At 44.5% G+C, this 27,570-nt stretch overlaps 1 protein-coding gene across 4 annotated transcripts in view; it reads right to left on the bottom strand.

The window, feature by feature from the left end:
- Window positions 1-4,283: 4,283 nt before the first annotated feature.
- LOC109890794 (rho GTPase-activating protein 15) overlaps window positions 4,284-27,570 on the bottom strand; it is a 60,622-nt gene continuing 37,335 nt past the window's right edge. For 2 of the 4 annotated variants that reach the window (XM_020482829.2, XM_031824709.1), the window contains exons 9-23: window positions 24,472-24,531; window positions 21,100-21,234; window positions 20,018-20,119; window positions 19,711-19,772; window positions 19,514-19,601; window positions 19,095-19,190; window positions 18,496-18,594; window positions 18,268-18,385; window positions 17,995-18,114; window positions 14,257-14,355; window positions 13,611-13,688; window positions 13,399-13,452; window positions 12,535-12,666; window positions 12,232-12,337; window positions 4,284-5,467 (exon numbers count right to left, since the gene is read on the bottom strand). In XM_020482829.2, coding sequence (XP_020338418.1) covers window positions 5,275-5,467; window positions 12,232-12,337; window positions 12,535-12,666; window positions 13,399-13,452; window positions 13,611-13,688; window positions 14,257-14,355; window positions 17,995-18,114; window positions 18,268-18,385; window positions 18,496-18,594; window positions 19,095-19,190; window positions 19,514-19,601; window positions 19,711-19,772; window positions 20,018-20,119; window positions 21,100-21,234; window positions 24,472-24,531 — 1,542 coding nt within the window. In that variant the 3' untranslated portion in view covers window positions 4,284-5,274. The remainder of the gene's footprint in view (window positions 5,468-12,231; window positions 12,338-12,534; window positions 12,667-13,398; window positions 13,453-13,610; window positions 13,689-14,256; window positions 14,356-17,994; window positions 18,115-18,267; window positions 18,386-18,495; window positions 18,595-19,094; window positions 19,191-19,513; window positions 19,602-19,710; window positions 19,773-20,017; window positions 20,120-21,099; window positions 21,235-24,471; window positions 24,532-27,570) is intronic. The other 2 variants (XM_031824710.1, XM_031824711.1) reach the window with 1 other exon arrangement.

Here is a 27,570-nt window from a genome sequence, read left to right as displayed (position 1 = left end):
TTCAAAGTAGCCACCCTTTTCCTTGATGACAGCGTTGCCCATCTGGGGGTCGATTAGAAGTCTTCCCAGTGGCACAAACCGAGCAAGCCAAGACAAAACTGTGAATGTCACGAGCCATCAGTGGCCACCAAAAGTGTTGCTTAACCAAAAAGCTAGTGCGGCTGACTCCTAGATGACACGCTACGTTGGAGCAATGCCCCCACCGAATAACATCGGACCGACACCCCTCCGGCACAAACAACCGATTAGGCGGGCAACCGGGCGGAGGCGTTACCCCTTCTAAGGCCGTTTTGACCCTCGATTCAACCTCCCATGTGAGTGTGGAGACCACTAGGGTCCCGGGTAGGATGCACTCGGGAGTGGATGGGCGTTCGGAATGGTCAAAAATGCGAGAAAGGGAATCGGGTTTGACATTCTTGGAACCCGGGCGATACGAGAGAGAGAAGTCAAAACGTCCGAAAAAGAGTGCCCACCGCGCCTGCCTGGAGTTGAGTCGCTTGGCGGTTCTGATATATTCTAAATTTCCAAACTATAAAAGGTACCCCCGAACCCTCTAACCAATGGCGCCACTCCTCCAGTGCTAACTTCACTGCCAACAACTCTCTGTTGCCAATGTCGTGGTTGCGTTCCGCAGGTGATAACCGATGGGAAAGGAACGCGCAAGGGTGCATCTTGTCGTCAGAAGAGGAACGTTGGGAAAGTACCGCACCTACCCCCACCTCTGAAGCGTCCACCTCCACCACGAACTGACGCGAGGGATCGGGAGCTATGAGGATGGGAGCCGAAACAAAGCAGCTCTTGAGTTTGGCGAATGCAGCCTCGGCTGTATCGGACCACCTGAACGTCACTCTGGGGGAGGTTAAGGCGGTAAGAGGAGCGACTATCTGGCTAAAGTTGCGAACGAAACGCCGGTAGAAATTGGCGAATCCCAGAAACCTCTGTAGGGCCTTACGGGAATCTGGGCTTGGCCAATCCACCACAGCCTTAACCTTGTCAGGATCCATGCGAATACCTTCAGTCGAGACGATGTAACCTAGGAATGGAACGGATTGTGCATGAAAAATGCATTTCTCCGCCTTGACAAAAAGTCCATTCTCCAACAACCTCTGAAGCACTCGTCTGACGTGCTGAACGTGTTCCTGGAGAGAAGAAGAAAAAATCAGTATGTCATCCAGGTAAACATATATGAACTGATCAATCATATCTCCCAGCACGTCATTGACGAGTGCCTGGAAAACCGCTGGGGAGTTGGATAGCCCAAAAGGCATGACCAAATATTCGAAGTGCCCTCTGGGGGTGTTAAACGCGGTCTTCCATTCGCCCCCCCCCCTTATGCGAACCAAATGATATGCATTCCGTAAATCCAACTTAGTGAACACGGATGCTCCCTGTAACCTTTCAAAGGCTGAGGACATCAACGGTAAGGGATAGGTATTCTTCACTGTGATGTTATTCAACCCACGGTAATCAATGCAAGGACGCAGAGAACCGTCCTTCTTCCCCACAAAGAAGAACCCCGCCCCCGCTGGAGAAGAGGAAGGACGAATGAATCCAGATGCCAGAGAATCAGAGATGTATCTCTCCATAGCCTCGCTCTCAGGAACAGAGAGTGAATATAACTTGCCTTTAGGCGGAGACTCACCTGGCAATAATTCTATTGCACAGTCATAGGGACGATGCGGAGGAAGAGAAGCAGCACGGGACTTACTGAACACCTCCTTCAGGTCGAGGTATTCAACGGGCACGTTAGACAAATCCACTGCCTTCTCTAGAAACACAGAATCAGACACAGACGAGCAAGCAGACACCAAACAGGACTCAAGGCACTTGTTACTCCACATGGCTATAGAGTTATGACCCCAGTCAACTCTGGGGTTGTGTTGGGTGAGCCAAGGGTGGCCGAGAACTAATGGTGCAAGGGGTGAGTCCATGAGTAGAAATGATAGTGTCTCAGTGTGATTGCCAGAAGTGATGAGTGTGATAGGTTCAGTGGTGTGAGAAATGTTGGGGAGTTCTTGACCATTGAGAGCGTTGACGGATATCTTGTGCGAGAGTGAGGTGATAGGAATCTGGAGTTTGTGAGCGAGCTTGAAGTCCATGAAATTACCCTCTGCTCCTGAGTCCAGTAAGGCTTGGGTGTCGTGCGTGTGGGTGGCCCATCTTAGTCTTACCGGGAGGAGAGTAGATGAGGTCTTCTCTGTGGTGACACCACCTCATGCTTACTACCGGGCCTGATCTTTTACCGGGCAGGAGTGGATAAAGTGGCCCGCTCTACCACAGTAGAGACAGAGTCCTTGGGATCTCCGCCTCTCCCTCTCTTCCCGGGAGAGGCGAGCTCTCCCCAGCTGCATGGGTTCGTGAGCGGAGGCTGAACTGGCCGTGTTCCCGCCGCTGGCATGCCAGCCCTCCGTGTCGTTATACGGTCTGTTAGGGCATGCTCGGCGGCCAATACGACTCAGACGAGCGTCGACCCTCAAGGCTAGTTCCACTAGTCCATTTAAATTCCTGGGAAGGTCCAGAACATAAATCTCCTTCTGGATCCGGTCCTCCAGCCCATGCAGGAACATGTCCCACTGCGCCTCCTCGTTCCACTGACACTCTGCGGCCAGAGTGCGGAATTGGATGGAGTATTCCGATACTGAACGGTCTCCTTGGCGAAGGTCAGCGAGTAGTCTGGCCGCCTCCCTACCCGCCACGGCCCGATCGAAGACCCTTCTCATCTCCTCGGAGAGTGTCTGGAAAGAGGTGCAGCATGGGTCCTGGTTCGCCCACACCGCCGTTCCCCAAAGAGCCGCTTTGCCTGATAGCAGTGTGAGTACGAATGCTACCTTAGACTGTTCACGGTTGAAGGTCCGTGGCTGCAACGAGAATTGCATGGAACATCTCGTAATAAAAGCTCTGCAATAGTCAGGATCACCTGAATAACCCTCTGGTGTCGGTAGCCGTGGCTCTAGCTGGGAATCCGGCTCTGGTGGGGGGGGTTGAACTGCCGGTGTAGGTGGCGCATCGAGACCCCTCAGATGTTGTAATTGTTGGGTCAGCTGGGATACCTGCGTCGCAAGGGCTTGTACTGCCCGACCTGTGCTGGAGATGTTCTCCTCTTGTTGATCCATTCTCGTGATACTGCAGGAAATGAATTCGGTCAGACTCGTTGAACTCGCTGCATCCATGGTCTGGTCAGATCGTTCTGTGACAATACAGAGGCGGATGCAAGATGCAAGCAACGATGGTTTAATGAATACAGTTTACAACAGGACAGACAGACTGTACTCAGACGGAATCCGACCCAGGGACTAGGGCGCATCTTCCGATGATAGCGTGCTGAGAAATCCAGGGGAGTGTGTCCGGATGGGTAGGAGGGAGCACAGCAGATAATCCACACAAGGGCGGTGAGAGATGAGCACGGACACACGACACAACCTCAGAGAAGTAACAACGATCTGACAACAAGAAACACTGGTTACAGAACATATAAAGGGAAGATAAGTGATTCCAGCTGGCACAGACAATCAGGCCGAGATTGGGAACCACGCCCACACAAACGAGAGAGAGAGAGAGAGAGAGAGAGAGAGAGAGAGAGAGACAGTGGATTCATGAACCGTGACAGACCCTACTTGAGTCAAATCTTCTCTGATGTCACAAAACTATTTCCCCCTTCCCCTCTCTCCCATGAGACTTGCAATAATACTTAAAATGAATAAATATAACATAAAACATCAAAATCTAACGCACACTATTTTCTTCTACTTTTCTTATTTTCCTTCTTGTTCGTTTCTGTCTTCTCCTGCCAAACCAGTCAATATAAAAGTATCCAACCTGCATAGGCAGTTTGTTTGCGGAAAGTCCACATTTTTAAAAACATATGCATTTCTAGTTCCTCTTTTGTTCTATTTATTAAAAACAGTGTTTCCACCAATTACAGGGGAGATGTTTTCCCTAGCTGTCTCTACAGAGGTGTTACATACCTCCACACTTCCTGTATCTCTCATGCTGACACAACCCATTGCTCCTCAACAGACCTAGGTCAGTTCAAATACTATTTTAAATCATTTTAAATGCTTTAGCATTTGCATTAGCCTGCCTGGAGTGCCAGGTGGGCAGGGTTTTCTCTTTTTGAACTATTCTATTGGTCCATTAAACCAGGAAATCTCAATCAAGCACAGATAAAGTATTTGAAATGATTTCAAATAGTATTTTAAAGCAGGCCTGGTGTTCGACAACAGACAACCCAAAACCATGACTGACTGATTAATAAGCTGAAGAAGTATCACATAGCACTCAAGTCATTTACTCCACATTCTTTATTGAAGGAACTACTACAATAAAGCTATGTTTTACGTTGCTTAACTGTCTACTTCACAACAGTTCTTACTTTAACAGTTCTAACAGTTTTAACAGCAACAGTTCTTGCTTTACCTCAGGTTCATCTGGTAGGGACATTCCAAAGTGAAAGTTGATGGCAGAATATTACACTTATGTACAAACTTTCACAAAATAAATCAGTACGTTTGAATGAAAATTGAAACATACAAATCAAATAGTATATATATAACACCAGGGGGATTCAAAGGTCTACACAGACTATTCAGTAAAGGTAAGTACATAACGTAAGTATTTCAGTTATATTGCTTTGCCATTATAACAAAATCGAAGTCCTTTGAAGTTTGAAGTCTGGATGCATTTTCCAGCCACGACACAAGTTCGACACAAGTCTAGTACAACAAGGATAGAATTTGAAAACGTTGCATTAACTTTGTTGTAGACCGTTTATAGATAGTGGCACATAGAGTCAACAGTCTTGCTGCTGTTGCTTGTGTTTGGAAGAGTCAGTCCTACTACACTACTGAAAGGAGCTGTGGAGACATATCATCCATACTGGCTTTTCCTCCTGTTCCCATCTCTACCCATGCTTTTCTCCTTTCCGTGAGGTGAGGTAAACTAGGCTGGTGTTGCTACTACAGGGGCTAAGGAGACATCATGAGGAGATGCTGGTGCAGTTTCACAGTGTACTGGTTCTGTTGGTTTTATTGGTTTTGGTGTTTGGTTCAGGCTGAGTTTGGGTGGGTTCAATGCAAGGTGTTACAGGGTACCATAGGGGTTGGGCCCCAAGATGGTTCAGGTCACTGAGTTGGGTTCAGACTGGTTGGACTTAGGGCTGGATGGGCCCGGGGCTCAGACTGGTTGGGATGGGGGCTGGATGGGCTAGGAGATTGGTTTAGCTCTCGAATGGTTCCTTGGGGCTGGGTGGGTTCGGTGTTCTGGGCTGGCTGGGTGTCAGAGGGATGTTGAGTTGTTGGGTTCGAAGATGCGGTCGAACTCATTGAGTATGAGCTCCACAGCCTGGTTCTGATACACCATGTTGATGGCCATGTTAGCGTTGTCCAGCTCCGGACGCATCAGGGTGGGACCAAACACTATGCCGATGTTCTGGGTCGACATCCGGTTGGATTTAGCGTGCTCCATCACTCTGGGGGAGGAAGAGAGAGAGAGAGAGGGTGGGGGGGGGCAAGAGAGAAAGATATTTATATACAGAAAAATATAAAATGCAAATGCAACAATTTCAAAGATTTTACAGTTCATATAAGTAATCAGTCAATTTAAATAAATAAATTAGGCCCTAATCTATGGATTTCACATGACTGGGTAGGTGTGCAGCCATGGGTGGGCCTGTGAGGGCATAGACCCACCCAATGTGGAGCCTGGCCAGGGCTTTATTACAGACTGAAGTACTCCTTTTGCAGCTCTTTCAGAACATCAGCTATCTTATTCACTGGGCATGGCTGTGTGTGGACAGTGTGTGTGTGGACAATGTCTGTGTGCAGGCATGTGGGCAGTACAGTTTGGGTGTCTTTGTGTGTCTGTGGACACCATGTGTGCATCTGCATGTGTCGATGGCTGGGGGGGTGGTCTGGAAATTTTTGCACTTTTCAAACAGATTTTTTCATGCGATCTAGAGCCATAATCATTATGTATAATTCTATGTAAAGAATGTCAATTTTTCAGAATATCTAAGCTTATCCTGGTTAAGGGTAAAGACAGTCCTTGACCAGGATACTAATGTACTTTGTGCCCCCTCACATTCTGTAGGTGCACACCACACACACACACACACACACACACACACACACACACACACACACACACACACACACAAATAAGTACATGATGTCCACAGACACAAAGACCCCCAATTTGTTTGACCAAACACAATGCTATTTCTCAGAGATCAAGACAACTGACTTTCAGCATGCATATAGGGAAGGGCACTCAACTTGTCCTACTGCACTGATGACTGATGATTGGTTTAAAGACATGAATAATACAATTATAGTTGAAGCTGTTTGTCAGATTTTAGTGCAGCCTTAGATGTTAATGATCATAAATTGTTAATAAAAAAAAATCTATTGCCATCTCATGGTTGGAGTTATTTATCCAATAGAACCCAGAGAGTGTTCTTCAATGGAAGCTTCTCTAGCATCAGATATATACAGTGCTGTGTCCCTCTGGGCAGTTGCTTTGGGTGGTTACTGTTCTCTATTTTTACAAATGATTTGCCACTGGTCTTACACGAAGATAGAATTACTATGTATGCAGATGATTTCACACTTTACATGTCAGCACCCAAACCTACACTAGGTTTCAGTACCAGTCAAAAGTTTGGACACACCTACATTACAGGTTTTTTCTTTATTTAAAAAAAACTATTTTCTACATTGTAGAATAATAGTGAAGACATCAAAACTATGAAACAACACATATAGAATCATGTAGTAACCAAAAAAGTGTTAAACAAATCAAAATATAGTTTACATTGGAGATTCTTCAAAGTAGCCACCTTGATGACAGCTTTGAATACTCTTGGCACTCTCTCAACCAGCTTCAAAAGTTTCAAAAGCTTCAAAAGTAAGTCACCTGGAATGCTTTTCAATTAACAGGTGTGCCTTGTTAAAACTTCATTTGTGGAATTTCTTTCCTTCTTAGTTGCTTCTTAATTGAAGTCCATATTCAATGGGGCCACAGTGTCTCCTGACCCCTCCTGTCTCAGCCTCCAGTATTTATGCTGCAGTAGTTTATGTGTCGGGGGGCTGGGGTCAGTTTGTTATATCTGGAGTACTTCTCCTGTCCTATTCGGTGTCCTGTGTGAATCTAAGTGTGCGTTCTCTAATTCTCTCCTTCTCTCTTTCTTTCTCTCTCTCGGAGGACCTGAGCCCTAGGACCATGCCCCAGGACTACCTGACATGATGACTCCTTGCTGTCCCCAGTCCACCTGGCCATGCTGCTGCTCCAGTTTCAACTTCCACCTGACTGTGCTGCTGCTCCAGTTTCAACTGTTCTGCCTTATTATTATTCGACCATGCTGGTCATTTATGAACATTTGAACATCTTGGCCATGTTCTGTTATAATCTCCACCCGGCACAGCCAGAAGAGGACTGGCCACCCCACATAGCCTGGTTCCTCTCTAGGTTTCTTCCTAGGTATTGGCCTTTCTAGGGAGTTTTTCCTAGCCACCGTGCTTCTACACCTGCATTGCTTGCTGTTTGGGGTTTTAGGCTGGGTTTCTGTACAGCACTTTGAGATATCAGCTGATGTACGAAGGGCTATATAAATGAATTTGATTTGATTTGATTTGATATTATGGAAAGAACAGCTCAAATAAGCAAAGAGAAACGACAGTCCACTTGAAAGTTTCTTCAAGTGCAATCGCAAAAACCATCAAGCTCTATGATGAAACTGGCTCTCATGAGGACCACCACAGGAAAGGAGTTACCTCTGCTGCAGAGGATAAGTTCAATAGAGTTAACTGCACCTCAGATTGCAGCCCAAATAAATGCTTTACAGAGTTCAAGTAACAGACACATCTCAACATCAACTGTTCAGAGGAGATTGTGTGAATCAGGAATTCATGGTCGAATTGCTGCAAAGAAACCACTACTAAAGGACACCATTAATAAGAAGAGACTTGCTTGGGCCAAGAAACAAAGAAACACAATCAATGGACACTAGACCGGTAGAAATTTGTCCTTTGGTCTGATGGGTCCAAATTTGATATTTTTGGTTTCAACCGTTGTATCTTTGTGAGATGCAGAGTAGGTGAACGGATGATCTCTTGCGCTTAAGTGTGACTATAATTTGTTTTTCAACAGAGCAATGACCCAAAACACACCTCCAGGCTGTGTAATGGCTATTTGACCAAGAAGGAGAGTGATGGAATGCTGCATCAGATGACCTGGCCTCCACAATCACCCAACCTCTACAATGTAGAATTATTATTATTATTATTATTTTTTTACCTTGAATGAGTAGGTGTGTCCAATCTTTTGACAGGTACTGTATATATAATGTACCAGTCAAACATTTGGACAAGACATACTCATTCCAGGGTTTTTATTTATTTTTGACTATTTTCTACATTGTAGAATAATAGTGAAGACATTAAAACTATGAAATAACTTATATAGAATCATGTAGTAACCAAAAAAAGTCTAAAAATAAATCAAATTATATTTTTTATTTTAGATTCTTCAAAGTAGCCACCCTTTTCCTTGATGACAGCGTTGCATACTCTTGGCATTCTCTCAACCAGCTTCATGACGAAGTCACCTGGAATGCTTTTCCAACAGTCGTGAAGGATTTCAATTTGCAAATAAATTCATAAAAAATCCTACAATGTGATTTTCTGGATTTTTTTTCTCATTTTGTCTGTCATAGTTGAAGTGTACCTATGATGAAAATGACAGGCCTCTCATCTTTTTAAGTGGGAGAACTTGCACAATTGGTGGCTGACTAAATACTTTTTTGCCCCACTGTATATGCTGAGCACTTGCTGGCTGCTTTTCCTTCACTCTGCAGTCCAACTTATTCCAAACTATTCTACAATGTAGAACATAGTAAAAATAAAGAAAAATCGTTGAATGAGTAGGTGTGTCTAATCTTTTGACTGGAACTTGGGTATGACGCTACAAGCTTGGCACACCTGTATTTGTGGAGTTTCTCCCATTCTTTTCTGCAGATCTCAAGCTCTGTCAGATTCGCAAACATTTTCTAAAAACATGTTTTCACTTTGTCATTATGGGGTATCGTGTGTAGATGGATGAGGGATTTTTTAAAGTCAGCTTAGAATAACATAACAAAATATGGAAAAAGTCAAGGGGTCTGAATACTTTCCGAATGCACTGTATATGGGTTTTTGACACAAAAATCAACCCCACTAGTAGTTCTTGTTGTGGTCTTGTCCCATCTTGATTGCTGTCCAGTTATATGCAAGAAAGAAAGACCTACGAAAGTTGCAGCTGGCTAAAAAGAAAGCAGCACGCCTTGCCCTTAACTGCACATGCAGAACTAACATCAACAACATGCATGCAAGTCTTTGCTGGTTGAGGGTTGATGACACATTAACTGTTTCTCTTCTAGTTTTTATGAGAAATATTACTGTGCCAAAAATTCCAGATTGTCTGCATAATCAAATAACATGCAGCTCAAATGTACATACCCCACAAGACATGCCACCAGGGGTCTCTTCACAGTCCAAGTCCAAAATGACTTCACGGCAATACAAAGTTTTATACAGAGCCATGATCGCATGGAAGTCCCTTCCATCTCTAATTACCCAAGCAAACAGCAAAATGAGTTAAAAATAAATAAATATTAAAAAATAATTGATGGTACGGAAGGGCGCCTCTTCAACCTCAGGAGGCTGAAGAAATTTGGCTTGTCACCAAAAGCACTCAAACTTCTACAGATGCACAATCGAGAGCATCCTGGCGGGCTGTATCACCGCCTGGTATGGCAACTGCACCGCCCTCAACCGTAAGGCTCTCCAGAGGGTAGTGAGGTCTGCACAACGCATCACCGGGGGCAAACTACCTGCCCTCCAGGACACCTACACCACCCGATGCTACAGGAAGGCCATAAAGATCATCAAGGACATCAACCACCCGAGCCACTGCCTGTTCACCCCGCTGTCATCCAGAAGGCGAGGTCAGTACAGGTGCATCAAAGCTGGGACCGAGAGACTGAAAAACAGCTTCTATCTCAAGGCCATCAGACTGTTAAACAGCCACCACTAACATTGAGTGGCTACTGCCAACACACTGTCAATGACACTGACTCTACTCCAGCCACTTTAATCATGGGAATTGATGGGAAATGATGTAAATATATCACTAGCCACTTTAAACAATGCTACCTTATATAATGTTACTTACCCTACATTATTCATCTCATATGCATACGTAGATACTGTACTCTATATCATCGACTGCATCCTTATGTAATACATGTATCACTAGCCACTTTAACTATGCCACTTGGTTTACATACTCATCTCATATGTATATACTGTACTCGATATCATCTACTGTATCTTGCCTATGCTGCTCTGTACCATCACTCATTCATATATCCTTATGTACATATTCTTTATCCCCTTACACTGTGTATAAGACAGTAGTTTTTTTTGGAATTGTTAGTTAGATTACTTGTTCGTTATTACTGCATTGTCGGAACTAGAAGCACAAGCATTTCGCTACACTCGCATTAACATCTGCTAACCATGTGTATGTGACAAATAAATTTGATTTGATTTTGATTTGATTTGATTTGACTCAAATATCATACCCAACCAAAAATGGTTACCTCCCCTGTTATTGGAATTGTGTAACTTTCTCACTCGTAATTTTTCACAATTCATTCAGGATTATCCATGATCATCTACATTAATGTAGAAGTGTTAAGAAACATGTTCTATTCTTATTTACAATAAAAGTGACTCCAGAATGCCACAATACATTTTTTACCATTCATTTCTATTGGGCAAAAATGTATCTGAAACACAACCAAAACAAAGAGGAAATGTATCCAACAAATGTTTTGAGTCACAAGATTGATGTAGTCATTGTGTGCTATGAATATGGGACCAAATACTTAACTTTTGACTACTTTAACACACAAGTGTGTGTGTGTGTGCAGACATGTTTAACCATACCAGAAGTCCCCACAAGAATAGTAAACAAACAAAAATTTGACCAACTAGGGACATTTTGCCAGTCCGCAGTCCCAACAAGGATGAAGGCTATTTCTAGGGGGATTAGGGTTAGAATTAGGTTAAGGGGTTAACGGTTAGGTTTAGGGTTGGTTAGGAGTTCGGGTTACCTTTAGGCTTAAGGTTAGGTTTTGGGGTGAGTGTGTGTGTGTGTGTGTGTGTGTGTGTGTGTGTGTGTGCGGAGGGGACACCGACTCAAGAATGGGTTAAAGCCACAGCATGAGGCATTCTTCTAAAAATGCCATTCCCACCAAGCCACAGAGGCAGCCAGCAATTGCTCAAAACTTCCACATTAAAAAAGGATAGGAAAAAAGAGACGGAACGAGGGAAGAGAAAATAAAGGGAGAATGGAGGAGAGAGGTTCCAGTGGTGGCGGCAGTGGTGTTGCTGTTCCTTCCAGCAGACGAGCCACAGAGATCCCAGAGGAGGCGGGAAGGGTTGAGAGGGGGAGGAGAGGTGACGAGAGGGGGGGGGGGGGGGGGGGGGGGGGGGTGTCGGAGGATAGGAGACAAGAGGATGGGGGGGAGGGATGAGAGGGGGAGGAGAGGTGAAGAGAGGGGTGGGGTGGGGGGGGGGGGGTCGGAGGATAGGAGACGAGAGGATGGGGGAGGGATGAGAGGGGGAGGAGAGGTGATGAGAGGGGTGGGGGGGGGTCGGAGGATAGGAGACGAGAGGATGGGGGGGAGGGGTCAGAGGATAGGAGACGAGAGGATGGGGGGGTGGGGTCGGAGGATAGGAGACGAGAGGATGGGGGGGGGGGGGGGTCGGAGGATAGGAGACGAGAGGAGATGAGAATGAGAAAATGAGATTCAGAGAGAGCGAGGGAGAGCAATAGAGAGACAGGAATGACAGTGAGACAGATCCATGGGAGCAACATGTTGGCACAAACATCAGACTCACTAACACAACATAAACAGTCACTCTCAAGTTCTGTGGAAGTACCATAATGTAACAGAAGAGCATATATTTTACTCGTGTGACTGAATCCTTGATCCATCAAAGTTTCAACCATGACAAAAAAGTATGTGACCCTCAGCACTCTTGAGTCCACACTGTTCATTCACAGAACACATATCGAAAGGCAACCGCTGAGAACAAGGCTGAGGACACTGCGCCATCTAGTTGTCAGTCTTCTATACTGCAGTTAAGCAGATTAGGGACTTGGCTAGATCGAGGAGAGGTCTCATACCGTTTGAGATGGCTGAACATGAACCTCATGGTGTCGTGGTTGGGAGGAGGCATGCTCAGAACCAGCCACTTCAGACGGTCCACTTTGTCCAAGTAGTCTGACATCTCTGGACACACAGACATCCGGACAAATATATTAGACTCTGGATGGCTTACTGTCTCATTTGGCACATTCATTTGTTGGTTTGTTCATTCATTCTTTAGTCAATTCAATTAATTAATTCTTTAGTCATCAAACAATCCATCAACCCATTCGACTATGTCTGTGAAGAAGGATTTATTCATGAATTCAGGAGCTACTCACTGATGGTTTCTACGATGTCTGTGAAGAAGCCATAAGGGACCAGGGGTTCAGGAAGCTCCCTGAAGAAAAGCTTTAGGGCACCTGTTATGACATGGATATCCTCCCATTCACTCTGGTCCAGGTTCAGCTTCTCTATTAGTGGGGGGAAAGAATAATAGAGGAAAGGGGTGAAGGGAGGAGGGGGGAGGTGAAAGAGAGCATTGGAGGGGATTGGAGAGAGGAAGGAGTGGAATGTAGCGTGGGATGGGAGGGAACCAGAGATAATGCATGAATTTCACTGTTAAAACTGTCCTTTTGGTCGACAGCGCAGCTGGCAGGCTTGTTGCTGTAGCAGAGATATATTGTCTGTGAAACAAGGCAATAGTTAGAATGCAGAGAGACAGAGCTTGTGGGAACGCTACCCCAATACAAGCAACCATCCAATCCTGAACAACGTTTCTCAAGCCATCCTCAGTTACATTTGTAAACCCAATATCTACAATAGTTTCCAATGTGAAATTAATGTTTAGAACCTAATACTGTAAACTACTGTCTAGACAGTAGACATTATTGAGTATTGAGAAACATTGGTCAGGATTTAAGGCAGTGCAATAAAGGCTAGCTGGAGCAAAATGCAAGCTGCAGTAGTCTATTTTAGCCACTTGACGGCACCAGTGCACTGTGTAAAGAACACGGTAACTGATGCACCTTTCACTGATATTTTACTCAGCTCATGTCTGTGCAAAGACAACACAATATACAAACTTCCAGCAGCTGGAAAGCTTAGAGGCAGAGAAACATGTGTTTTTACATAAATGCAGACATTGCACACATATGCATAGATTTGGCTCAAAGCTATGTGCTGCCAGTTCGTCTGAGTTCTACCTTGTACCAACTCCGCAGGGAACATATAACGTCCATCAGTGGTCACTGCTCGCTCTGTAATCAACAGTTATTTAAAAAATCAGTTATTTAAGCAACCTAGCAAAATCAACAGTTATTTAAGCAACCTAGAGTAAGTTGCTATGATCCCAGCCCATTTCCCTCCCTCCCTCCCTCCCTCCCTCCCTCCCTCCCTCTCTCTCTCTCTCTCTCACCATGGTTAACTAGGAAGCGTAGTTTCTGTATTACAGCCAGGTTACCACTCACTCTGTAGATACCGTCCGTCTCCAGACCTGAAACACACAACAGAACATGTAATACTGGCAACAACACCCATACTACATTTAACCCTGGCAACAACACCCATACTACATTTAACCCTGGCAACAACACCCGGGTACTACATTTTACACTGGCAACAAATTATAATAATGATAAGAATAATGATAATTAGGTGGTTCATATTTCAATCGGAAATGTTTTTTTTTGCATATTCCAACTTCCCCTTAGACACCCTCGGAGAGTGGGGTCACAGCCAGGGTCTGACATGATCAATGGCGACCAATAAGAAATTAGGGTTAAGTGCCTTGCTTGCTCAAGGGCACATCAACAGATTTTTCACCTTGTTGGCTTGGGAACTTGAACTAGCAACCGTTTTACTGGCCCAATGCTCTAACCTCTAGGTTACCCTGGAATCATCCATTTACATACATAAACCTATCAAATCCTATAGGGCTGTGCTGTACGTCTCCTCTTCACGGCCTCAGTGCAGAGCCTGACGAAGCGAGGCACCGTGTTGTTCTCTCTCTCACACACCATTTCCCTCCCTCCTCCCTCGACCTCCACCCCTCCGTGCTATACCTCTCCTCTCCACGGCCTCAGTGCAGAGCCTGACGAAGCGAGGCACCGTGTTCTTCTCTCTCTCACACAGCATCTCCAGACAACAGCCAAACACCTGGTCTGTATATAACAACACAGGCATTTAGAACAGTGAAGATCATCTTCTCTACAGTGACTTTACAGTCAATACTGAAATTAGAGGTCATGAGATACACAGAGGAACCCACATCATATCACTTCCTCAAACCACACTGAATTTTTTTTGTATTTGGAAAGATCTCCAGTTCCATGGAATTGAAAGGTCACTACTTTCCAGAGGATTTAGCATTTAGAGTGAGATCATTGAGGGATAAATCATAACTTCCACTTAAGTCAAATTTTCACTTAGTCATATGTGGGAGACTAAGTTGAAATTCAACTTAAGTGGATATTACAGTGCCAATGCAGATGTTTTTAAATCATTCCTGGCTAACAATTAAGTACCTTGCGGTGATTGTGTTTAATTAAAATGGTAAAAAATAAACAAAAATTGCTTCTTAGCAAAGAGTATTTTCTGAAGCAAGAATTTTGCTAAGACTGTCTGGGAGCAGTCAAGAGTTGGGACTGAAAAACTGAAAACAAGTTGTTATTAGAAGAGAGGTTTGTAACTCTCTTTCTTATTGGTCTATTAGCAAATTTACCACCAGGTGATCTCACCAGTCAGGCCAAAATTCCATCATACCAAAAAACGCTGACATTTCAGGCAGTCTTTTCAAACAGTTCTTACACTAACAGGGTATTATCATAATTTTCACAAATTCACAGTATTATAACAACCTCATAGTGTGGAATATATATCCTACTACCCCGGCTCTGACGCTCGTCGGATGTGGCAGAGCTTGAAAAGTATTACGGACTACAAAGGGAAACTTAGCTGCGAGCTGCCGAGTGACGAACCTACCAGACGAGCCAAATACCTTTTATGCTCGCTTCGCATGAGAGCACCAGCTGTTCCGGACGTCTGTGTGATCACGCTCTCCGTAGCTGATGTGAGCAAGACCTTAAAACAGGTCAACATTCACAAAGCTGCGAGGCCAGACGGATTACCAGGACTCAAAGCATCCGTGCACCAACTGGCAAGTGTCTTCATTGACATTTTCAACCTCTCCCTGACCGAGTCTGTCATACCTACATGTTTCAAACAGACACCCATAGTCCTGTGCCTAAGAAAGCGAAGGTAACCTGCCTAAATGATTACCGCTAGTTCAAGCTTTGAAAGGCTGGTCATGGCTCATATCAACATACCAACATTCCGGAAACCCTAGACCCACTCCATTTCGCATACCGCTCAAACAGATCCACAGATGATGCAATCTCAATCGCACTCCACACTGTCCTTTCCCACCTGGACAAAAGGAACACCTATGTGAGAATGCTGTTCATTGAGTACAGCTCAGCATTCAACACCATAGTATCCACAAAGCTCATCACTAAGCTAAGGGCTTGGGACTAAACACCTCCCTCTGCAACTGGATCCTGGACTTCCTGACGGGCCGCCCCCAGATGGTAAGGGTAGGCAACGTGTAGGCATCTGCCATGCTGATCCTCAACACTGGGGCCCCTCAGGGGTGCGTGTTTAATCCCCTCCAGTAGTCTTTGTTCACCCACGACTTCGTGGTCATGCACGACTCCAACACCTTCATTAAGTTTGCTGACGACACAAGTGTTGAGGCTTGATCACCGACAATGACGAGACAGCCTATAGGGAGGAGTTCAGAGACCGGCCGTGTAGTGCCAGGACAACAACCTCTCTCTTCTCTCTCAATGTGAGCAAGACAAAGAAGCTGATGTTGGACAATAGGAAAAGAAGGGCCGAATAGGCCCCCATTAACATCGACGTGGCTGAAGTGGAGCGGGTCGAGCATTTCAAGTTCTTTGGTGTCCACATCACTAATGAACTATTATGGTCCAAACACACCAAGACAGTTGTGAAGAGGGCACGACAACACCTTTTACACCTCAGGAGACTGAAAAGATATGGCATGGGTCCCCAGATCCTCAAAAAGTTTTACAGCCGCACCATCGAGAGCATCCTGACCGGTTGCATCACCGTCTGGTATGGCAACTGCTCAGCATCTGCCCTTAAGGCGCTACCGAGTGTAGTGCGTATGGCCCAGTACATCACAGGGACCGTGGTTCCTGACATCCAGGACCTATGTACAAGGTGGTGAAAGCCTACAAATTTTCCAAAACTACAGTCACCCAAGTCATAGACTGTAGTCCCTGCTACCGCACGGCAAGTGGTGCCGGAGCACCAGTCTCGGACCAAAAGACTCCTTAACAGCCTCTACCCCCAAGCCATAAGACTGCTGAACAATTAATCAAATGGCCATCCAGACTATTTACATTAACAACCCGTCCTTTGTTTTTACACTTCAGCAACGTGCTGTTTATTATCTATGCATAGTCACTTTACAAATGACCTCGACTAACCTGTACCCCCAAAAAACACAAATTTCCACTGGTATAATGTACATTTCTTGTGTTTCTTGACCCACGCAAGTCTCTTCTTATTATTGTTGTCCTTTAGTAGTGGTTTCAAGGCAGCAACTATGAAGGCCTGATTCACGCAGTGTCCTCTGAACAATTGATGTTGTGATGTGTCTGTTACTTGAACTCTGTGAAACAATTATTTGGGCTACAATCTGAGGTGCAGTTAAATCTAATGAACGTATCCTTTGCAGCAGAGGTAACTCTGGGTCTTCCTTTCCTGTGGTGGTCCTCATGAGAGCCAGTTTGATCATAACACGTTATGGTTTTTGCGATTGCACTTGAAGAAACTTTCAAAGTTCTTGAAATGTTCCATATTGACTGACCTTTATGTCTTGAAGTAATGATGGACTGTCATTTCTTTTTGCTTTTTTGAGCTGTTCATGCCATAATATGGACTTGGTCTTTCACCAATTAGGGCTATCTTCTGTATACCACCCCAAACTTGTCACAACACAACTGATTGGCTCAAATGCATTAAGAAATTCCACAAATTAAGTTAAGGCACACCTGTTAATTGAAATACATTCCAGGTGACTACCTCATGAAGCTGGTTGAGAGAATGCTAAGAGTGTGCAAAGATGTCATCAAGGCAAAGGGTAAAGAAGCTACTTTGAAGAATCTCAAACATAAAATATATTGATTTGTTTGACACTTTTTTGGTTACTACATGATTCCATATGTGTTATTTCATAGTTTTGATGTCTTCACTATTATTCTACAATGTAGAAAATAGTAAAAATAAAGAAAAACCCTTGAATGAGTAGGTGTCTAAACTTTTGACTGGTACTATATACACTGCCTAGGAAGTAGTGTTTGATTTGGGACTAACCCATGGTATTTGTCTGTCTGTGTGGTAGCTGAGGACGGTGACAGGGAATGAGTTCCTACTGCAGTCAGAGACAGATTCACTGATTAGAGAGTGGTTAAACACCATATAAAACACAGGAAATCACATTTTTGACTGCACTGGGCATTTTAGGCTCGAACACAATACTGTTTGCCAGCCGAGCGGACTTAGCACCTCTGAACAGAGTGCTGGCTGTACATTTGCAAACCAAGCATGCTGAATGAACGGCAGATCAACATTCGGTGCGATGTGTGGTCGTTTAGGATTTACCCCTAAGTGATCTCATTCTCTAAGTGATCTCAGTCAGAGAGAGTGCAAGATAAAGAGAGTGAGAGAGAGAGAGAGAGAGAGAGAGAGAGAGAGACAGTCAGTGATCTTACCCTTGATGAGTCCTTTCTCCTGTAGGATCTGTAGTGGAGGTCTCTTCAGGATGAGTTTCTTCAGTCTGCTCCGAACGCGCTTCCTCTCTGTGTTCTCCAGGTTGGATGCAGAGCGAGGGACTGCAGCAGGAGGGAGGGAAAGAATTAGAGAAAGGGGAGAGAGGGAGAACAAGCGAAAGAGAGGGAGGGGGGAGTGCACCACCAGAGGAAGCACATGGTCAGCCACAGCACAAGAACAGCACCCTTGGAGCAGTGGATGGAGGACAAACTCACGTGATGCTTTACACCCCCCTCGACTGTCCTCCTCGTCTCCACTCTGGTCCAACATCTCCACACTGCCCGCCTTCCTCAGAGAGTACATTAGGACATTCTCCAGAGGATTCTCACGGTTCTACACAGCAGAGAAGAGAATTTCAACTGGTGCCAGATGTCTTTGGTTTTTGATTGTAAAAAAGGACCCCCCCCACAAACACAAACACACACACACAAAGTGAGACTCACCAGCCTGTCGATTACACTCTGGATGGTGTTGAACCACTCTCTAATCAGTGAATCTGTCTCTGACTGCAGTAGGAACTCATTCCCTGTCACCGTCCTCAGCTACCACACAGACAGACAAATACCATGGGTTAGTCCCAAATCAAACACTACTTCCTAGGCAGTGTAGTACTTCTTGTAGTGTATGCTACGGCTCCCAAAAATTGTATTTCCATTCGGTCAATTCGGGAAATGAATTTAAATTGCAGTGAAAACGAATGGTGATTTTCAATTCTTAAAGTTACATTTAAGGTATATTGAATTGACATGAAATGTCTCTAACTCTTGCGCACACAGCTACAACACATACACAACTTCCTCTCAAGAGGAGGAAATAATGTTTTCTCACAGAAAAATTTCAGTAGGACTAAAATATCCACATTTGACTTCCCCAAAATACAGGCTGAAATAAAGTGTCTTAAAAATGTAATTTAAATTATATCCAAACATGAAAATGGTGGTTTGAGGGACATTGTGAAAGGTAGAGGAATGGGGATACGCTAGGAAAGTGACTCCCTCCCTTCCTACTCCCCTCCATCCCTCCCTCCTGGTGTGTATCTGACCTTGAAGACGTTCTTCTTGCTTGACAGATTGTTGGCCCACTGTAGCTGAGCTCCTCTTAGGTCTACACTGCTCTCTGGACAACTGTTCCCTGGTTTCTGGAGAGAAACACACACACAATCATTATTATGAGTGATATACTTTTAATCTGGGAACCCAGAACCACAACTGGCCAGCTACACATTTTTTGTCTCTGTTGGATGATTATGAAACTCCAGAAGCTATTTTGAAAACATTTTTTTGGTACTAGAGTTATTAAATACACATTGCGGGGAGTTACTGCTTTCAATGTTGGGCCAACATGTTGTTACAAGGTTTTTCATAAGACAGTGACTGTATATCATGAGAGACTAATATATTGTTAACTGTAGTTATCATGTTATAAAACAGTTGTGTTTCAATGTGGATAACACTGTCTTACCCAGCTGGAGGGGGTCTGAGATTTGGGATCCTTGAAGAAAACCAGACTATTCCCAACCAGAACCACCCAGGATGGATTCCAGTTTTTCCTGAAACATACACCAAGTCACATGGTCAGGAAAGGCTCCTGGGATTGAGGAAAAACTCCATCTTATATGTAGAATTAACATCAATCCCTCCAAGATGAGCCTGTCTTACCTCAGCTTCCTGCCTCCCTCTGCTATCTTGGTCTTATTCAGCAGCCCTGCCTTCTCCAGCTCCTGTGGATGGGCGAGATGGGAAGAGTTGATGGTGTTTTTGAGACATTAGAGTGATAGCTAACTAGTAGTGAGAACATTAGGGTCAGTGGAGATGTGGGAACATTGGGTGGGGGAGGAGGGTAGAGTGGGGCATGAGATAGTGGGGGCAGTAGCAGTGGGTGAGGCTGGTGGCGTTTGGAGACAGAGGACAACAGGGACAGTGGAGAAGAGACATGGAGGAGGAAGGTAGAAGGTGTGATTCTCACTGGTGTGGAGCCGTCGTTGCTGTCTGGAGAGCTGGCTGGAGAGGGAGGCTCCACCACTACACTGGTCACAGGATAGGAGCAGTCTCTGCACTGCTGACCCAGCTAGGAACAACACATACAAACTGTTACATCTAGACAGATATAGTGTCTATGTGTGTATGCGTGTTTCTGCTTGCTTGTGTATATTAGTTTGAGTACGTGTGTACCACATGAGGTTGGTGGCACCTTAATTGGGAAGGACAGGCTCGTGGTAATGGAGTGGAATAAGTGGAAGGGTATCAAATACATCAAACACATGATTTCCATATGTTTGATGCCATTCCATTTACTCCGTTCCAGCCATTATTATGAGGCCTCCTCCCCTCAGCAGCCTCCACTGGTGTGCACCCAGAGGCAACATGCTCATAGGGGGCACAGGGGCACATGCCCCCTCAGATTTCTCCTGTAAAAAATACATAAATAATGTAATTTAAATGTGTTATTGTTGTTTCTCTGTTATACTACTAGCCACCTAGCAATTTTATGAAGTTGGCTTTAGCTAGCCCAGATAGGTTCCTTATCTCCCAACCTCATAACTAGCTACCAATAAGACATGGCAATCAATCAAGTTAAAGTAGCTAGCTTGTCTAACTATCATAACTTGCATGTCTGCTGGCAAGGTCGGTAGACTTTAAAAAACCAAGCAATAACTAAATGTACTGAATAAGACTCACATTACTTTCAATACCCACATATTTTTATTTTATTACATAGAATTAAGCATAATGATAAAGGGTCTAGATTCCAGGAAAAAAACCAGTTTCAGGTTTGAAGTGCAAAATTCTCCTCTTTATGGACCAGGGGCATATCCCCCCTCCGGGCCAACCCAAAACCATCCACACATACTTAGTGTCCCCTCAGATTTTTGAGGTGCATGATGCCCCTCTGTGCGCCTGTGTTTTTCTGTTTATATGCTTATTCATGTGTGCATGTGTACGTGCATGTGTACGTGTGTGTACTGCAGCTGTGTGTGTGTGTGCACACGTGCGTGTGCGTGTGTGTGTGTGTCTGTTTTCCTGCCTCTGTGCGTGCCTGTACAGTACCTTGCCGTTTTCAGGCAGTATCATAGATCGTGAGTGGCTGAGCTGCTCTGTCTCATGACGCAGTAGGGCCTCCTTGTCTCCTGTACTGAAGTCTGTTGTACTGATGGTGTCTGAGGATACTGCTCGCTGCATACTCTACAGGACACCAACACAGAGGGGAAGACAAGTTATTCACTCTGGGTGTGCATATCAGACAAAAAAAAAATGGAGACCTACAGTACTGGGTTAGGACAGCATCAGCAAGAAAAGAAGACTCCCAAAAGTGTCATACACTCCCAAGTGTAAATCGAATCAAATCAAATTTGATTTGTCACATACACATGGTTAGCAGATGTTAATGCGAGTGTAGCGAAATGCTTGTGCTTCTTGTTCCGACAATGCAGTAATAACGAACAAGTAATCTAACTAACAATTCCCCCCCAAAAAACTACTGTCTTATACACAGTGTAAGGGGATAAGGAATATGTACATAAGGATATATGAATGAGTGATGGTACAGAGCAGCATAGGCAAGATACAGTAGATGATATCGAGTACAGTATAACATATGAGATGAGTATGTAAACAAAGTGGCATAGTTAAAGTGGCTAGTGATACATGTATTACATAAGGATGCAGTCGATGATAGAGTCCAGTATATACGTATGCATATGAGATGAATAATGTAGGGTAAGTAACATTATATAAGGTAGCATTGTTTAAAGTGGCTAGTGATATATTTACATCATTTCCCATCAATTCCCATTATTAAAGTGGCTGGAGTTGAGTCAGTGTCATTGACAGTGTGTTGGCAGCAGCCACTCAATGTTAGTGGTGGCTGTTTAACAGTCTGATGGCCTTGAGATAGAAGCTGTTTTTCAGTCTCTCGGTCCCAGCTTTGATGCACCTGTACTGACCTCGCCTTCTGGATGACAGCGGGGTGAACAGGCAGTGGCTCGGGTGGTTGATGTCCTTGATGATCTTTATGGCCTTCCTGTAGCATCGGGTGGTGTAGGTGTCCTGGAGGGCAGGTAGTTTGCCCCCGGTGATGCGTTGTGCAGACCTCACTACCCTCTGGAGAGCCTTACGGTTGAGGGCGGTGCAGTTGCCATACCAGGCGGTGATACAGCCCGCCAGGATGCTCTCGATTGTGCATCTGTAGAAGTTTGTGAGTGCTTTTGGTGACAAGCCGAATTTCTTCAGCCTCCTGAGGTTGAAGAGGCGCTGCTGCGCCTTCTTCACGATGCTGTCTGTGTGAGTGGACCAATTCAGTTTGTCTGTGATGTGTATGCCAAGGAACTTAAAACTTGCTACCCTCTCCACTACTGTTCCATCGATGTGGATAGGGGAGTGTTCCCTCTGCTGTTTCCTGAAGTCCACAATCATCTCCTTAGTTTTGTTGACGTTGAGTGTGAGGTTATTTTCCTGACACCACACTCCGAGGGCCCTCACCTCCTCCCTGTAGGCCGTCTCGTCGTTGTTGGTAATCAAGCCTACCACTGTTGTGTCGTCCGCAAACTTGATGATTGAGTTGGAGGCGTGCGTGGCCACGCAGTCGTGGGTAAACAGGGAGTACAGGAGAGGGCTCAGAACGCACCCTTGTGGGGCCCCAGTGTTGAGGATCAGCGGGGAGGAGATGTTGTTGCCTACCCTCACCACCTGGGGGCGGCCCGTCAGGAAGTCCAGTACCCAGTTGCGCAGGGCGGGGTCGAGACCCAGGGTCTCGAGCTTGATGACGAGCTTGGAGGGTACTATGGTGTTGAATGCCGAGCTGTAGTCGATGAACAGCATTCTCACATAGGTATTCCTCTTGTCCAGATGGGTTAGGGCAGTGTGCAGTGTGGTTGAGATTGCATCGTCTGTGGACCTATTTGGGCGGTAAGCAAATTGGAGTGGGTCTAGGGTGTCAGGTAGGATGGAGGTGATATGGTCCTTGACTAGTCTCTCAAAGCACTTCATGATGACGGATGTGAGTGCTACGGGGCGGTAGTCGTTTAGCTCAGTTACCTTGGCTTTCTTGGGAACAGGAACAATGGTGGCCCTCTTGAAGCATGTGGGAACAGCAGACTGGTATAGGGATTGATTGAATATGTCCGTAAACACACCGGCCAGCTGGTCTGCGCATGCTCTGAGGGCGCGGCTGGGGATGCCGTCTGGGCCTGCAGCCTTGCGAGGGTTAACACGTTTAAATGTCTTACTCACCTCGGCTGCAGTGAAGGAGAGACCGCATGTTTTCGTTGCAGGCCGTGTCAGTGGCACAGTATTGTCCTCAAAGCGGGCAAAAAAGTTATTAGTCTGCCTGGGAGCAAGACATCCTGGTCCGTGACTGGGCTGGATTTCTTCCTGTAGTCCGTGATTGACTGTAGACCCTGCAGTCAATGTACTGTGTGTATATTCGTTGTATTTGATTTACAGACTATCTTTTGCTATCCAGAACCTGCTTAAAGCCATTTGATATGGACCCTTCTCATAGTGAGTTTGGCAGCAGGTAGTTTAGCGGTTAAGAGTGTACCAACTAGGCGAAAAATCTGCCGATGTGCCCTTGAGCAAGGCACTAACCCTATTTGCTCCTGTAAGTCGGTCTGGAGAAAAGCGTCTGCTAAATGACTTAAATGTAAAATGTTTGGCAGAGTCTCACACACACACACAGACTTTGTTTGACTCCACTTCACATGGGCTGACTGTCTGGTCAAAAGTATTGCACTATTTAGAAAATAGTGAGCCATTTGGGACACACAAAATCAAAACCTTACGACAAAATTACAACCTTACGATAAGCAGTGTCTGTCCCAAATGGCTCACTATTTTCTAAATAGTGCAATACTTTTGACCAGAACAACCGGATTGTGCCATAGAGATTAAAAATAAATACCCATCTTGATGTGTGCCATCTTTCCATGATGAGTGGTTGAGGATTTGTTTTGGAGCCAGATCTGCTAGATAAGGGTTCAGGCAAACAAGGCACCTGCCTCTATTCTCACTGTGAGGAAACATGTTGCAGTAACACTGGAGTGCAACATACCACCTGACATCACAAGATGACATTGTGTAACTGGATTCTTGATTGGTGTTATAAAGAGTATGTGAACACATAAGAATGCCTCAGACATTCTAAAGCCTGTTTGGCACCATGGCCCTATCTTAGCTTCAATTCCTGAACATCTGATCATTAGAATTGGAGAGGTCTTGTCACTCACTGCCTTATGTGCCAGAACGTACGAAGAGGATAACTAAGTAAGACTGCTTGCTTCAGATAGCCCCAATAGGGGAATTAGTTTGTTTACTATAGGTAATGTTGTTTTACACATCAACTGTACTTTGAGTTCCTTGTTTGATGTCAGGAAGTTATTTCCCCTGTAATCATCTATACATTACATTTCATTCAAATCTCACCTGTTCCAGCTCCCAGCCACTGTCAGGCTTCTGGCCAGTGAAGAGGAAGTCTGGAGATAGCTGGATGATAAGAAGAAGAAGAAGAAGAAAAATACTTTATTGATCTATTTCCTTATAGTCCATGTATCTTTTGCTTTCACTACACAGGCATATTAAAACCAACACTGGCCTATAATTGCCAACACATTAAGCAACACTTAAATGCATGAATACACACTTTTCTTTCCAAACATGTCAGTTGACTTGCCAGCACATCATATTTCACCACTCATCCTGACTATGAAAAACAGGATGCAGATTGAACAGTAAGCAGAGCTTGCAAGCATACACACACAACTCACGCCAACGACTGACAGTTGAAACTTTTCTAATGAATGGCATGAGTGCTCTCCGTACCTCACCACAGTTCAGTAATAGTGAAAGCACAGATAGCATGGTCACCGTTTAAACCTAACAATCTGCTGATATGCATGCTGTCATAAAACTGGGACATACACACACACACACACACACACATGCAGGTATAGTCATAATGGTCAGTTATCTACCAACCGCGAAGATGACAGCACTAACATGAGCCTATATGCTAACTGATGACACATAACAGTAGTGCGGTCTTTCCAATCTCACACACAAATGTAGGGGGAGTTACGACTCTTAACTTATTCAGCTTGTAGACCTCGATCAGATGAAAGTCCAGATTAAAACAAAACTGATATGAAGTGTTCCCTTGTTAATCCATTTGAGAGTTAGTCCCCCCCCACTGTCAGCTGGTTGTAGTAGCTTTCTGATACACTTTAAAAAAAATCTCAAACAAAGTAAATGCAACCCCAAAACACTTCTGCCCATATGTCCTTCTCTCGCTCACCAAACTTCCCCTTTCTATAAGGAAGCTAACACTATCAGCATCTACAATCGCTCTCACTCTGCACAACCAGGAAGCCATGTGCCCGACTAAGAGAGAGACATTATCGTATCAAAAATATAACACTAACAGTTACAACAGCACAGAGAGTTATTTTAGCTCCTGGAATTGAGTTCCTTGAATGCTCTTATCTTTATAGTTACCATGGTGACACTAGCAAAATAGGTCAGTTGGGGTTGAAGTTAAATGAGGTCCAGACACAATACTCTGTGGTTATTCCTGTAAGTACAGTGTAACAACTATTGTAATTGCTCATTGTTACACTGTACAACCCCTACAGATTGTTACACTGTACAACCCCTACAAAAGAGTGATCTTAACCTGATCACTCTTTTGTCGCAGAGAATTTTCCTGCTGCATCAGGAAATTCAAATGAGCCTCATGAGTCCCTGAAAAAGATCAGTTATCTTTCTCTCCATTCGGGAGGAATCGAGTCACTGGCATCAAGGCACGCTATCAAAATAATCAACAACCGTTGTTTTATATACAGTTGAAGTCGAAAGTTTACATACACCTTAGCCAAATACATTTAAACTCAGTTTTTCACAATTCCTGACATTTAATCTGAGTAAAAATGCCCTGTTTTAGGTCAGTTAGGAGCACCACTTTATTTTAAGACTGTGAAATGTCAGAATAATAGCAGAGAGAATGATTTATTTCAGCTTTTATTCCTTTCATCACATTCCCAGTGGGTCAGAAGTTTACATACACTCAATTAGTATTTGGAAGCATTGCCTTTAAATTGTTTGACTTGGGTCAAACATTTCGGGTAGCCTTCCACAAGCTTCCCACAGTAAGTTGGGTGAATTTTGGCCCATTCCTCCTGACAGAGCTGGTGTAACTGAGTCAGGTTTGTAGGCCTCCTTGTGCGCACACGCCTTTTCAGTTCTGCCGACACATTTGAGGTCAGGGCTTTGTGATGGCCACTACAATACCTTGACTTTATTGTCCTTAAGCCATTTTGTCACAACTTTGGAAGTATGCTTGGAGTCATTGCCCATTTGGAAGACCCATTTGCAACAAAGCGTTAACATCCTGACAGATGTCTGAAGATGTTGCTTCAATATATCCACATAATTTTTCTACCTCATGATGCCAATCAATGTTGTGAAGTGTACCAGTCCCTCCTGCAGCAAAGCACCCCCACAGCATGATGCTGCCAACCCCATGCTTCACGGTTGGGATGGTGTTCTTCGGCTTGCAAGCCTCCCCTGTTTTACTCCAAACATAACGATGGTCATCATGACCAAATAGTTCTATTTTTGTTTCATCAGACCAGAGGACATTTCTCCAAAAAGTACAAGTGCAGTTGCAAACCGTAGTCTGGCTTTTTTATGGCGGTTTTGGAGCAGTGGCTTCTTCTTTGCTAAGCGGCCTTTCAGGTTATGTTGATATAGGACTCGTTTTACTGTGGATATAGATACTTTTGTACCTGTTTCCTCCAACATCTTCACAAGGTCCTTTGCTGTTGTTCTTTTGGGATTGATTTGCACTTTTTGCACCAAAGTACGTTAATCTCTAGGAGACAGAACGCATCTCTTTCCTGAGCAGTTTGATGGCTGCATGGTCCCATGGTGTTTATACTTGCGTACTGTTGATTTACAGATGAACGTGGTACCTTCAGGAGTTTGGAAATGAACCAGACTTGTGGAAGTCTACAATTTTTTTTCTGAGGTCTTGGCTGGTTTCTTTTCCTTTCCCGTGATGTCAAGCACAGAGGCACTGACTTTACATCCACAGGTACATCTCCAATTGACTGAAATTATGTAAATTAGCCTATCAGAAGCTTCTAAAGCCATTACATAATTGTCTGGAATTACCCAAGCTGTTTAAAGGCACAGTCAACTTAGTGTATGTAAACTTCTGACCCACTGGAATTGTGATACCGTGAAGTTAAATAATCTGTCTGTAAACAATCGTTTGTAAAATGACTTGTGTCGTGCACAAAGTAGATGTCCTAACCGACTTGCCAAAACTATAGTTTGTTAACAAGACATTTGTGGAGTGGTTGAAAAACGAGTTAATGACTCCAACCCAAGTGTAGGTAAACCTCTGACTTCAACTGTAGCTTAATAACATAAGATAGATATTGGTCTCCACTAGGGCTCCGACAATGTCAAGTGTATGCTTAGGTCAAAATTGAGTTCAATGATGGCCTGGGGTGGTTAACAGTT

Source organism: Oncorhynchus kisutch, linkage group LG5 (assembly GCF_002021735.2).
Source record: "Oncorhynchus kisutch isolate 150728-3 linkage group LG5, Okis_V2, whole genome shotgun sequence".
Taxonomy (NCBI): Eukaryota; Metazoa; Chordata; class Actinopteri; order Salmoniformes; family Salmonidae; genus Oncorhynchus; species Oncorhynchus kisutch.
This window is presented reverse-complemented; position numbering and strand designations above follow the sequence as displayed.